Source organism: Myxine glutinosa, chromosome 1 (genome assembly GCF_964187855.1).
Source record: "Myxine glutinosa chromosome 1, kmMyxGlut1.1, whole genome shotgun sequence".
NCBI classification, from domain to species: domain Eukaryota; kingdom Metazoa; phylum Chordata; class Myxini; order Myxiniformes; family Myxinidae; genus Myxine; species Myxine glutinosa.
Window position 1 is genome coordinate 152,984,623 of NC_136261.1, and position 15,204 is coordinate 152,999,826.

The 15,204-nt window shown below is 45.3% G+C and overlaps 1 protein-coding gene across 1 annotated transcript in view; it reads left to right on the forward strand.

Moving 5' to 3' along the window:
• Positions 1-15,204, forward strand: part of POLA1 (DNA polymerase alpha 1, catalytic subunit) — a 202,875-nt gene that overhangs the window by 126,202 nt on the left and 61,469 nt on the right. Inside the window, exons 27-29 of the mRNA XM_068120315.2 lie at positions 3,746-3,778; positions 10,823-10,915; positions 11,018-11,223. Of these exons, the coding sequence (XP_067976416.1) occupies positions 3,746-3,778; positions 10,823-10,915; positions 11,018-11,223 (332 nt within the window). The remainder of the gene's footprint in view (positions 1-3,745; positions 3,779-10,822; positions 10,916-11,017; positions 11,224-15,204) is intronic.

Genomic DNA, 15,204 nt, shown 5'->3' on the forward strand with positions numbered 1-15,204 from the left:
AGGCCAACCCCCGCTTGCGGGGAAAAATGGCCTCTAAAGGTGTTTTTTTTTTTTTTTTTACTCCCCATGCCCCAAATGCAAACTCGTCAACACATGGAAGCATTCTATCCACTGTCTGTCACGCAACCCCTGCTACCACTAATCTTGTGACTATTTCTCTGAGCGTCAGGTGGTTGTGCTTTTGACCAAGTAGTCATGCCCTGTTTGCCGTGGGATTACACAGACCCACCCAAACCCCTGGCTACCCATGCCCAACCAATGGACATTTCCATCTATGTGCCGTGATGTTGTGACAATTTCAGGGTACTCTGAAAAGTACCTAAGGTTGCTCGTATTCCTGTCGCTGACGCACTTCGAAAACTTCTCTGCGATGCCCTTGAGGACCATGCCCCCGTTGGCCTGGCATCACATCCTCGTTTTTTGTTTTGGATTTGGACGGTTTGCCACTTCTTCCAATCGCTCTTTCAAGCAATTCCACCATTAAGCTCCACAAAGTTGATGACACGCAAACATTAACAAAAGGGTGAAGGCCAAATTCACCCTACATGGACATCAAGGGGGCCATCAGAAAGTTAACGGCCTGCGAGGGGCATGCTCCACAATCAGCCAAAATAGCTAATGCACTTAAAGCCAAACATCTGGCTGCCCCGGAAGACCTTAAACTTCCGGCTGCGCTCGACGGTGAATTTTTCGCTATGTTGGTTCTCTCGGAGCATTCCGTCTGGACCTCGGTCAATCTATTTCCATGCGGGTCAGCTGCGTGGGCTCAGACCAGGCCACCTTAAAGCTCTTCTGGGCGAGGAAGCTGCCAAAGTGGAGGCTCGCCTGCTCTCTTATCTCATCCTGTTCATTAACATGGTCCTGCGGGGGGAGTTTTTGGAAGCCGTGCATCCTATTTTTTTCGGTGCGAACTTATTTGCTTTAACCAAGAAAGATGGCGTTGTTCGCACAATTGCTGTGGGCAATACATTTTGCTGACTCGCTACCAAAGCCGGGGTCTGATCTTTTTCTGATGAACTTGGGGCTGAGCTACGCCCCATCCAGTTGGGCTATTCGACCAAAGGTGGGTGTGAAGCGGCTGATCACACTGCCAGACACTACCTGACAAATACACCTCCAAATCTCGTTTTCCTCAAGATTGACATGTGTAACGTGTTCAACTGCTTGAGGCGTGATATTTTATTGTCTGAAGCATGAAGGTGCACCCTCAGCATCTACCCACTCATCTTGCAGACATACGCTCAGCCTTCAGTCCTGTTCTTCGGTGACGAGGCCATTCATTCAGCAACGGGCATCCAACAGGGCAACCCTTTCAGGCCGGCCTTTTCTCCCTGGGAATCGACTCCATAGCTGAGGGAGGGGGAGGGGAGAGGGTGGGGATTCAGTCTGAGCTTTACATATGGTACCTCGATGACGCATCGTTTGGTGATGAGCCCACAAAAATGCTGGCCCACCTCCAGAATATCATTGCTCAACTGATCGACATTGGACTTGAGATCAATGGCCCACCAGCAAGTGTGAGCTAACCATCCTTAACCATGCATCGCTGGACGACTGGCAACTTATCGAGGCCATATTTAAGGCAGTCCTCCCCGATATTAAGATTATCCCGACCGACGACTGCACCCTACTTGGTGCTCCAATCTCTTCAATGCCATCTCCCAAAGCCATCACCGAGAAACACGACAATTTGATTTGAATGACATGCCGCCTGGAGCTAATCAACGCACACAATTTGTTTTGCTCAAAAACTGCTTCGCCCTGCCCAAGCTCCTGTATATCTTGTGTGCATCCCCCTCCTACCTGAATAGTACACAGCTAGGAGCTTTTGACAGCACCTTTTGTGAAACCGTCAGCAAAATGTCCAGCATCGCTTTCAATGATGCTGCTTGTATGCAAGCCATGCTTCCAGTTACACAGGGTGGTCTGGGTTTCAGGAAGGCTATTGACATCACCCTCATTGGTTTCATCTCCTCATTGCTGGTTGTCAGCCCCTTAGTTGAAAACGAGGTTGTCAGTAAACGAGGGAATTGACAGGAGCTGTGTCAACATGGAGCTTGGTTTGTGTCGGTCAGTGCCTGTGAACCTGAAGGGCTGTCTCGACTCGGCCAAAAAGTTTGGGATGTTGAGGCAGGATCAAGTCGCCAGAGCCCATCTTTTGACCGCAGCGACCAAGGAGAACGGGACATGGCTCCATACAATCCCTGTTCCCTCTATGGGAACCCAGCTTGATCCACAGTCCCTGAGGGTTGCTGTTGCCCTGTGAGTTGGAGTGGCGCTCTGTCAGCGTCACAAGTGTCAATGAGGTTGAATGATGGGTATGCTCGGCGATTATGGACGTACCGTTTTGGGGCTGGTCGTTCACATAGACGCACTGCCCTGAATGATGTGGTCAACCGTGCCATTCACAGGGAAGGAGTACCCTCTGTCTTGGAACCCCTTGTTTTAGATAATGGTGAAAGTATATGCCCTGAAGGCTTGAGCATTATTTCTTACAATAATTGGAAAGCCTAACTTGGGACTGCACCAGTGCCGACACGTTTGCCGAATCTCACATCTACAACACAGCTATTTCCGGCGGCCACCAAAAATACGCCGGCCTCAGTCGGTCTTACATATTTGAGCCTATCGCCATCAAAGCAACAGTGGTGTATAGCCAATCAACGTCCTGCATCATTAAGGACATCGGTGGAAGGCTCGCAGCAACCACTAGTGGTCGTGGACAACTGGCATGGTTCAAGCAACTGCTGTACTTAGCCCTTCCAGCTTGGAAACGCCATGAGCATTTTGGCTTCGGCACGAGTAACATGGATTCTGACATTTCTCTTTCGATTTTTTGTTTAATTTTTTTGAGGTTAATAAAGCGAGATTCTCATAAATAAAAAAAAGAATTCAAAGCTGTGTGTTAAATTTTTTTTAGAAGTTTAGACTTTCACACAAAGATTAATTAATTCAATTTTGGGTTCCAAAGGTCAAAGGTCATGTGCCCGTTGAAAATACTTTTGCAAACCCTAACTCAAGTTGGAAGCTTTTGATGTTGTCTCTTCCAATTATCTCTCTTTTCTCTCTTTTTTGTCTTGTATTCTGTCATGTAACTTTTAATTTTCACGTGACCTTTAATTTGGATCAAACACAACAGTGAGTGACATCTAACATGGGCTGAGCCATATCCATTGACACATTCATGTCAAATAGTATTTTCTCGTCTTTATCTGCAGTTTATTCCTTTTGAATTTGTGTAAGGGGGGCCCAGTGACCGCCAGAAGTACGTCCCGGGACGTGTAAAGCCACGGACGCCACCTCAAAACTGCTGATAGAGGTGGGCATGTCGTGGGCTCAAGCAGCCATGGGAAAACCAATGGCGCACAATCAGTGTAAAATAGCGAGGGGGGAGAGTTATCTGGCGAAAGGGTGGAGTCAACTTGGCAGTCACACATTCGTTCGGTGTAAAAGTTCGTTGAGGACGGCGAGTGAATTGCCAGCCATTGCAAGACGAGTTCCAAAGTTGGCACGACCTCAAGACCATACTCCATGATATATTATTGTGCACCACTCTTCCCCAATAATGATTTTAGTACTAAAACTACTTTTGGTTCTATAGAAAATCAGCATAATTTTAATGGCTGCTATTAAAACTGTGAAAAAGGGGTACATGTCTCAAGATAGGGTAAATAAATGGTGTGTTGCCATGGTATTTGTTGAAATCGAATTGTGCTGCTTTGTTCACATTTTGCTTGTCTTTCAGATCCTGATGCACACAAAGGAGCTTGTTCAGAAGGTGAGATATTTGTGCAATTCTCAGCGTTTTAAAAATCATCTTTTAATGTTGGGAAGAGTTTTTAAAGAATAAGAGTCAAGGTGTGCAGTCATCCTCGATTTTCTAAGTTTAACCAGAAGGGGGTTACTGGAAGAACACGTGCAGGGGAGGGTTGGACTGAGAGAGTGGAAGTAGCAATATTGGAATAGTGTATAGACAGTAGAAAATAGACAGACCACCAACCTGACTGATGTGCTTCGGTCTCATCGTGGGAGATTCCAATAATTCTGAGGGCATTAGATTCCACAGAATCAATAAGAGCTATCAGAATCAATAATTGCTAAGGTGCCAGCCTGTAGCAGAGAGCATTGATCCATTCAGCTATTGACAAAGGCCTTGCAAGCTGAAAAATTGATTTTCCTTGGATCGACAGAAAATTCCCAGTCTATGGCTGAATTTGGTCACGAGCTTTGCTATGTGGTTGTCCCAAGAGAGTTCATGATTGGCGGTGAGGCCGAGAAGTTCAAGAGACAACCTCTTCCAGTAGCTTACCAAGGAAATAGAAATGTGGGTTTGTTTGATCATAGACCTATATGGTGAGACTGAGATTTTCCAGGATTGAAGGGCATTAGCATACAAGACCCATTGCTTCACTGACAGGTTTAATAAAAAACAGCATCTTTCACTTCACAAACGTACTACATGTCTGTCTGTGAGTCTCAGAGATTGTAAAATGAAGTGAAGCTGTTTACCACCATCTTATAATCTCCCCCATCCAAAAACCATGATATTTTCTATCCCTGTTAATCTACCCAAACCCACCTCTTTTAGATCCCCTATTTTCTTTCCTAAACTTTTTTACTAAACGTTTTTTTTTTGTTTTTTTTCTTTCCTGAAAGTCCCTGCAGTGTCCATCTTGTTTATTCTGTGTAACCCACCCCAGCCCTCTCTCTCTCTCTCTCTTCCACAAATCTCCTGCTGTCCCTATTCTCCACTGTTGTTGTGCTTCCTTCTCTCACCCTCTTTTGTCTCCTGCTCCCTTTGTTATAAGTTCTGTGCGTTAGCTTTTATACGAGCCTCAACAACGTATACAAAAAAGTGAAACATGCAAAAAGGATCTTTTGTAAAATGGTGTTGTTGAAGTTGTTGTTGTTGTTGTTGTTGTTGTCGTCTGTTGCTGCTGCTGTTTGTGTGCTCCTTCCCTGTCTGACACATTTTATTCCAAAGGGTTCCTGCTTTAAAATGGTTTTAAGCAAATCACATGAAAGCAAATTTAAAACAAGTTTTAAATTGTTGTTCCAAGCAAATCGATTATATTAGCTTTCCAACTGTGTAATTATTATTATTATTATTATTATTCTACAACAGCAGGAACCCTTTTCAAATAAAGCGTGACACACGGATGGACAGACGATCGCATGCATGCACGGGCCCTTTTTAGTAATAGATGTTCCAAAAATCAGACCAAAGTCTTATTTCCAGATAAACAGAGGGATATGATACTGTATGATACAACGTGGAGTCTGCAAAAAGAAAGAGAGGGTTTTCCCCAGCATCAGAGAGGTCAATAAGCAGCAAATACAACTTTTAATTGATGTATGTGGGAAAATTACAGGAGCTCCTATGGTTGGCAGCGAGTGCCCCGGAAGCAATGACGGTACGAGAGTGGCAATCATATGTGTGGGAAAATTTGCATGCTCAGTCAGGGTCGCCCAGATAGCTCAGATGGCAGAGCACTGGCACGGTTTTCCAGAGGACCTGGGTTTGATTCCTGGTCTGGGCCTGCATTTTCCCACATATCAATTTAATTATTTAATCCTGTTCATTAATCTAAATACAACTTCATGAATTTGACAGTAATTTCTGTGCAAGCAGGCATGTCTTCCCTTTGTAAATCTCTGGTTGTAAAAAGCATATTTGTGTCAGTGTGAACGTACAAAAAATAAAAGTTTCTTATAATGCACCACAATGACGCAATTTATCCCCAAACTTATTTAGACCACCATGGACTAATCCCCTTTGAACATAAGCTTTTTCTAAGTTTTTTAATGCTGTAAAAAGAACCGTCATCATAGAACTTTAGCTTCTATAGTTACAGCAATGCTTGATCGGACAAGCCTTTTTTGGGGTTTCATATATTACCTTTTTATTTCAATATAAACCTGCCAATGTTGGTAAATTGATAGTTTAAATAATTGGCAATGGAAGATTTTGTCTGTTCATTGTAGCCTGGTGTAAGCCTGGTGTTGGCTTAGCGGTTAGGGTACTGGCTTGGGATCCTAGGATCCTGGGTTCGAATCCCGGTCGATCGCTGAATTAACGCCAGGGGGGTTGACTCAGCCTGTCATCCTTCTGAGGTCGGCAAATTGAGTACCAGCTTGCTGGGATGAATGATCACGGTGTGTACCCCGGTTTAGAATAGGTACACCGTATCCCTACGCATCGTAAGAGCGTGACCAAGGGTTGGCGTCAGGAAGGGCATCTGGCCATAAAAACATTGCCTCAAACAGGGAACCATGATTGTCATGAGGCCCGCAAAGCCAACCCCCGCTTTAGCGGGGAAAAATGGCCTTAAAACGATCATTCATTCATTCATTCATTGTAGGAGGATTGCAAATAGCATCGTCAGTCAAAGCAATTGCTATTTTATGCAGTCATGCATTCTCAATCATTAGTTCGGTTGCGAGATTCCGGGTTCGGTTGCGAGAGGACGCTGGCGTTGCATATTCGCCGCTTCTCCGACTGGATGGATGTACAGGGTCTGCTTCTACCTTTCTGACCTGACATCTCACACCTGTCCTGCCTTTTCACACCCGCACGTGCCGCGTGTTCTCCGGCTGGATAACGGAATCTGCTTTTGATGGTACGGAATACGGAATTCGAAAGGCCCGCTCCCGTTGATTGTGGCCGTGGCCTTGTTTGCCGGTGGCCTTGTGGCCTTGTTTGCCGCTGTGGTCTTGATTAGCGGCTGCAGTCGTTTGCCGCTGCGTTTGCCGCTGCGTTTGCCGCTTTGCCTCCTCGACCTTGGCCTCGTACTCGTCCCTTCGCCCCTGCCTGGCATGGCTCTGAAGTACTCCGCCGCAAGGCTTCTTCTGCTCAATACCCGCTCCACCCCATCATGCATCTCTGCCATCAAATCAAATGGACTCCTCCGACGACCCAGGTACATTCACCGTGGCTCCGGTCGCAAGTTTGTTTATTTGCAATCAGGTCACTCCATCCCCGTCCTCTGGTCGGCTCAGCGCACTCTCACTCTTCGTCCCAGCGCACCTGGTCACAGCAACCCACACGATCGCACCTCTTGCCTACGAACCCTGGCTAAATCACCTGAATTCATCCCTGCTGTTCAAAACAACATCAAGCTCACCCTGTTCAACACCCGGTCCCTCAACAATAAATGCCTCATCCTGAACGAATACATCCTGGATAACAAACTGGACTTTCTCTGTCTCACCGAAACCTGGCAACAACCTCTGGACTACTACACACTCAACCTCACCACACCCAATGGATATTCCTACGTCAATAAACCACGCTCGGAGGGCCGAGGTGGTGGAATTACCGTTATCCACCGTCAAGACATCAAGACCAACCTCATCTCCATCTCATCTGCTCCATCATTTGAACACCTGGCTTTAAAACTCTCTGGTCACACGCAGTCAGTCATGGCTGTCGTCTACCGCCCTCCCAAACCACACCCATCATTCCTGTCTGACTTCTCCTACTTTCTGACCCAGCTATGTTCCCTCTCCCCCTCAATCCTCCTCCTTGGTGATTTCAATATCCACATGGACTCCACTGACTCCACAATAACCACTGACTTCACTGATTTACTCACCTGCTTTAACCTCACTCAACATGTCGACTTTCCTACCCATATCCGTGGTCACATTTTGGACCTTGTCTGCTCCACTGGATTAAATTTGCACCATCTCTATGGCTCCGACCTCACCCTCTCTGACCACTTAGCCATCACTCTGACCATCAACATCCCCGCCCCAACACCAAGGCATTATCGCACAATCAACTTCCGTAAGCTAAACGCTCTTTCACCTACCTCATTCTCATCCACCCTCTCTGAAAAAATGTCCACTTCTCCCTTCATTGACCTCCACACCCCTTCCGACCTCACTGACTACTACAACCACACTCTCTCCTCCTGCCTTGACCAGCTTGCGCCTGTAAAAACCAAAACAGTTTCTTTCACCCATTCTGCTCCCTGGTTTACCCCTGAACTCCACCTGATGAAAACTCGTGCTCGCCAACTTGAAAGACTCCGCAATAAAACGGGTCTCACAGTTCACTCCCAAGCCTACAAGGACCACATACAACACTACAAAGATGCCCTCTCCCGCGCCCGCTCTGCCTACTACTCTCAAATTATCCACTCTGGCTCCGGAAACCCAAAAGCACTCTTCTCGACAATAAACAAACTCCTCCGCCCCCTGAACACCACCACCCAGTCATTCACAGTAGACAACTGCATCTCCTTCCTCTCTTTCTTCCAACGCAAAATTGACAACATCTACAACAGCTTGACCACCGCCGCACCCGCTCCCCCTCCAACCACCTGCCCCCCCTTGTCCTGCCATCCCCTGTCTCGGTTCTCCCCAATCTCTCCTACTGACCTCTCTGAACTCCTCATAGGAATGAAAACTGCCACCTGCACTCTTGACCCCATCCCCTCCAGCTTTGTCAAAGCCTCCCTCCCTGCTCTCTCTCCACTTATCATTGCAACAATAAACTCCTCCCTGTCTACAGGCATCGTCCCACCTTCCCTCAAAATTGCTGCTGTTACCCCCATTCTAAAAAAACCTGGTCTAAACCCTGACACCCTAAACAACTTCAGACCCATCTCCAACCTACCCTTTCTGTCAAAAGTTTTGGAACGCGCTGTAGCCACTCAACTCAAACATCATCTCTCTGCCAATAACTTGTATGAAACATTCCAATCCGGATTCCGCTCCAACCACAGTACTGAAACTGCTCTCCTCAAAATCACCAACGACCTTCTCCTCTCCTCTGACGCTGGCAACCTCAACATTCTCGTCCTCCTCGACCTCAGCGCTGCCTTTGACACCATCGATCACACTATCCTCCTCACCCGACTTGAATCCACCTTTAACGTCACCGGCACTGCCCTCTCTTGGATTAAATCATACCTCTCTGACAGATGCCAGTTCATCTCCATCAATAACTGCAAATCCCCCACTGCTCCCCTCCCCCAAGGTGTCCCCCAAGGTTCAGTTCTTGGCCCCCTCCTCTTCATCCTTTACCTGTCCCCGCTCGGTCACTTAATCCGCCGTCATGGTCTCCAATTCCACTGCTTCGCCGATGACATCCAGCTTTTCATCTCCACCAAGTCCGTCTCCACCGACACCCACTCTATCCTGACAAACTGCATCACTGAAATAAAATCCTGGCTTCAAATCAACTTCCTCAAGCTTAACTGTGATAAATCTGAAATAATCATCATTGGCCCAAAAACGCTCACAAAATCCACCCATAACTTTGCCCTCAACATCGACGGTATCCCAGTATCCACCTCCCCTCACATCCGGAATCTTGGCGTCATCTTTGACCAAACCCTTTCCTTCGACAAATACACTAAACAGATCACAAAGTCAGCCTTCTTTCACCTGAAAAACATTGCCCGTCTCCGCTCATCCCTCTCCTCCACGGCTGCAGAAACCCTCATCCACGCCTTCATCACCTCCCGTCTGGACTACTGCAATAGCCTCCTCTATGGTTCACCCTCAAAAATCACCAATAAACTCCAATACATTCAGAACTCCGCTGCCCGTCTACTCACTCATTCCCGGACCCGTGACCACATCACCCCCGTCCTTTACAAGCTTCACTGGCTCCCCATCCCCCAGAGAATCCAGTACAAAATCCTCCTCTTGACATACAAAGCCCTCCATAACCTGGCCCCATCCTACCTGGCTGACCTCCTCTCCAGACACACTCCCACCCGCAACCTCCGCTCTGCTGGTACCAACCTCCTGACCCCCTCCATCCGGACCAAATTCAGATCCTGGGGGGACAGGGCCTTCTCCATCGCTGCTCCCACCCTCTGGAACTCACTACCTCACACCATCAGAGACTCCTCCTCACTCACCACATTCAAAACATCACTAAAGACCCACCTGTTCAACGCTGCATTCAACATTCAACCCACAGCATTTAACCCCTGACTATCTCTTCTCCTTCTCCCTCCTTTTGCTTTAAATATTTCCCTATTGATTCTTGTCTTGTCTTTTTGATTCTTGTCTTATATATATGCCGTATATCGCTGCTGTTTGTTTTCTTGATTCTTGTCTTTTTGCAATTGTTGTTTTCATGTATTGTTATGCATTATGTTTTCCACTCTGTCAAAGCGCCTTTGGGCTTCTGGAAAAGCGCTATACAAAATAAACGAATTATTATTATTATTATTAGACACATTTTAAATTATAATAATATTATAACTTATCTCACTTCGACTCAAGAGGAGGAGGCCATTGGGGATTGCCAACCTCGAGTTTCTTGTGCGTGCTCTATCCCTTTGTTTAAATGCTGTGTCAAACAAGGAAGCAGCATGTACTTTATAAATCTTTGGTATGACTCGGCTGAGGATTTACCCACCGAATTCCCATACTCAGAGTGGATGCTAAACATTACTCCACCAAGTCTGATTGATCAATAGAGATTGGAGTTTCCTTGTCCTTGTTAAAATGAAGCATTGCATTGAGATGCATGATATATCCAGACCTTTGTGAAGACATTTATATTGTTGATTCTGTTTCTACCTTTATTCAGTTGTTATCAGTAGTAATTTTAAAGATACTTTAGGTTTGAAATAGTTGAGGGCACAGCTGAGAACCTCCTATTTTTCATAATTTCCCGAGATTGGGCCATCGCTCTCCCATTTCGATTTTTCAGATTTTTTTTTTTTTTTTAAACCATGCTTTTATGTACATAAATAAATTGTACAGAATGAAGACATTATATTGCAGATATTTTGATAAGTACAAATGTTTATGATGTACTTACATTGTTGGTCATTACTCCTGTGCTTTTCAGATGAACCTGGATGTGATATACGGAGACACCGATTCGATCATGATCAACAGTAACAGTAGAAACTATGATGAGGTTCTGAAGTTGGGAAACCGGGTACGATAATAATTCCTGCAGCATGTTTCTCATGAGAGAGAGAAATACTCTAACAAAAATTGATTGTGACTCATTCATATCAATATTGTCAATCACTTGCAGGTGAAAGCTGAGGTGAACAAATGCTATCGGCTGTTGGAGATAGATGTGGACAACGTCTTCAGTTCTATGCTTCTCTTGAAGAAAAAGAAGTATGCAGCACTAGCTGTTGAACACTCTCCTGATGGTACAATGCAGACTCGACAGGAACTCAAAGGGCTTGATATTGTGAGGAGAGATTGGTGTGATTTGGCCAAAAGCGCCGGCAAGTAAGTTTTCGATTGTCTTTGTCTTATTATGAGACTATTTCTTTTTAAATATTTTATTTTCATGAAAGTTGACATGTTTATGTATTGTTCAATATTCTGTAGATAATTAATTGCAACGGTGCGGGTAATGAAGCTATATTCACCATTTTCTTGCTCCATCAAACTTCCAGCAATCAATCTCATCGACTTGAATGTCAGCAAGTGTCATGTCACTCCCGTCTACAAGAAGGATGTAAAAACAGATCCTATCAACTTCAGACCATTGAGTTTCCTTCCAAATATAAGTCATCATGGAATCCATCATTGCTGCTGATGCCTTTCCTGTTTTCAAAGAGTTGCTCAGGAAGAATCATCAAACGAACCCACCTGGATATTGCAATAGTCCACCACTGGAAGAGGTCCAGTCTCTTGAATTTCAATACCTCATCATCAACCATTAACTCTCCTGGGCCAACTACCAAGCAAAGCTGGCCTCCAAAGTCAGTCACAGACGAGGCAACCTCCTTCGATCCAAATCTTTTCTTGGAACATCAGAGCTACTCACATCGACAATCCGTAGCTCATTGGAGTGTTGCTCTTCTATGTGCTGGTGTCCCAGCATCGTATTTGGCTCTCCTGGATTATTGGGCGTCTAAAGCTGTCAACACTATTGGAATCTTCCTCGTCAAAGCTGAAACACTAGGTCTGTTGCTTTCAAATTGTAAGCAGGTTGGTGGGCTCTTTTTTTTTTCTCTTTTTTTTTTTTTCTCCTCCTGCTATAGGGAGAGAAAGACTACACCTTTACATGGGCTCCTTAGTGGGGGGGCCTATGTACTCAATTTCAAGTTAGTGTGCAGTTCATGTTAATTTTGGTCAACCACTATAAATGTATTCTACTGGGCCCTACTAATCGGAAAAATGATGTCGCCATTTTTTTCTGTTGACCTTTAGTGACCTTGACTCAAGGTCAAAGTTCAAACGTCATTACAGTGACCATACTTCATCCAAGGTATATCAACCTGGGTACCAAAATGTGGCAAATTTCACAAGGAACATTGATTATGACATTTGTTTTGTCATTTGCCCTCTCAGATGTTTGCAATATGCAAATGAATAAGTAAATGACCTAATTAGAGAAAAAATATGCATAATTAACATGTAGTCTTCACCATACACGTAGATCCCATCACTTCGCATTATTATTGAATGCCAATCATTAGTTACCATCTCAAATGTGTTCTGCTGTGATGTGTTCTGCATCTCAAATGTGATGCGATCAAGCAAAATAAGTCGGATGTCTAGAATATTGATTTTTGGATTCAAGTTCCCAAAGCTTTTCTTTATACTGTTCATTCATCATGCTCATTTGCTCATGTTGGTTGGGTTTTTAGCCATTGTTAGTATTTTTAACATTTAATTTGTTGCCTAAAAACACAAAATTGATTCTGGCAGATGTCCAAATCACTTTGCTTGATCGCATCACATGGTTAAAATGACATTTGACATTTCACCTTGGGTCAAGGTAAGTAAAGTAAAGTCAAGTACCTGTCAAAGGTCAGTTAATATCAAGAACATGTCAACAGAAAACAATAAGCAACATATTTTTTCCAGTTTAGGATCCAGGTGGCCAGTGTATGCTGGTGAATTTTAATTGGGCCAAACGTTTTACGGTACGTGAACGATACTGTTCCAAGGACGTGGAGATACTGACGGTGTCTTTCCGACCCCACTACCTGCCATGGGAATTTGGTCAATGCACTATTATTCTGGTGTACGCACCGGGCCAGACTTTAAATGCGCGTCGGTACGAATCGCAGAAAGTAACAATGGAGCGACCGCCCGTTCAGTGGATCAATCGATCCTGATTCTTGGGGATTTCAATCGATGTGATCTCGATCAGGAACTCCCTCAGCTCGATCAGTATGTCGTATGTGAATGTTGCTACCCGTGGTAACAGGACGTTGGACACATGTTACGGTAACATTGAACATGCTTATGTGGCGAAATGTGCTCCTGCGATCGGACGATCAGACCATAAGCCTAAGTCACACATAGGCGGATATTTTGGCGACTGCCGGCGATCAAGATTTTTCGGCGACTACTGGCGATTTCGGGCGGTCAAATATGGTCAGGCGGCAGTATGGCGACTGCAGGCGGCCACATTGCGACTGCATTGCGACGACGCCCCGAGTGGGATGGCGACTGGCGAAGATCGACGACGACTGCATTGCGGATGCACGGCGGCAGCGTGGCGACAGTCTGGCGGCTAGATTACGACCGATGGCGGATCGCGGCGACTGCATTGGGGCCGGGTGGCAGTTTACTCCGACGTCCGCAAGACTGCAATAAGACCGCCGGCGATTGGAGACGATTCACACAACTTTTTAAATCTTTATTTCTCTATTTTACATTTCACTTTATTCATTTCAGTGATGTATGACATGAAGCATAAAGATGTTTGATGTACAATAAGAAAGTTAATAAAGATGTATCATTGTAATGTAATAATCAAACTTTTCTGCAGGGAGAGAGAATGGAAATAAAGTCCAACAAATTATTTCCACTGGTCCCAAGTCCCATAAATAAAGTTTCCAAAGGACCAAAGTCCCAAAAATAAAATTCCCAAAAGTCCCAAGTCCAAACAATAAAGCCATATCCTTGTCGGCACCACAGGACCTCACTCCACGGAGACCCTCACACCATCCTGTCTTGCCATGGAATCGTGGTATGCCGTAATGCAGTCGCCAGGCAGTCGTATCTCTGTCGCCAATGGCCGTAACTCGGCCGCCACTAGTCCTACTGCTGTCGTCGTCAGTCTCCCATAGCCGCAGGGGAGACGTGGCAGTTCTTCTGTAGTCGATATGCAGCCGCAACAGTGTCGGCCCGTAGTCGGGAAGATGCCGCAGGAAGGCCGTATGGCATTCGCATCTCTGCCGTGCTAGCTGGTGGGGCGATGTTGGGGCGATTGCGGAAGACTATGAGCGACTGGGTTGCGGCCGCTTTATGGTCTTATTACGGATACCGACGACAGCATGGCGGATTTTTTTCGAGGACAACTGAGCGCGCCGTTTTTAAACATTAAAAAAAATATTTTGCCCCTTTGCGGCTCTTGCCGACTGCAGCCGACCCGTGGAGGATAACCACGACTACAGAAGACCGTCCATTACGGTTGCATTACGATTGTCGGCGGGTGGTGGCGATTTTTCCAGTCGCCAGTAGTCGCTGACAAATCCGCCTGTGTGACCTAGGCAATAAGGTGGTCCATCTCTTACCTACGTATAGACCAAAGGTGAAACGAATGCCGGTTCCTTGCAAGACGGTTAAAACCAGAACGGCGGAGGATAATGAACGTTTGAAGGGCTGTTTCCTATGCACAGACTGGTATGTATTTTTCGACTCTTGTGACGACCCTGATGAACTTACTGAGACGATTACAGATTATGTGAAGTTCTGTGAGGACCTCGTGACCACAGAGAGAACCATTCGCATGTTTCCCAATAACAAACCATGGGTTACCGCGGAATAGTAAGGGAAACATATGAAAATCTGTTAACTAAATTGTTACCAAAAAATTTCTTCACCAATATGTTTGTAAAGGTGTGTAATAACATGTGTTAAAATGTTGAAGGTCAACTCCCGTGGGAAACCCAGAAAAAAAGCTGTTGAATTCGGGTACCGAAAAATTATTTTCGAGAATTTTTATTTTTTTAAATCGGCCCTTAAGTAACTTATGAGGGGTCAAATAAGGGTTTTTCATGATTCTGGGTTGATTGCTAACATATATATTTCACCACAGACACTCCTTTGTGGAAAAATAATTTCTAAATATATCTCATTTTCTACTTTGCAGGACATGGAGTCTAGCAATATGGATGAAGACGTTACTCCACCTGTGCTCAATTGCTTCATCTGTGCACGCTCGGATACACCAGCTGAAAGGCTCATACAGGCAACTCCAAAGGGATACTCAACTTTATTGAAACAAGCAGAAACTGTCGAAAA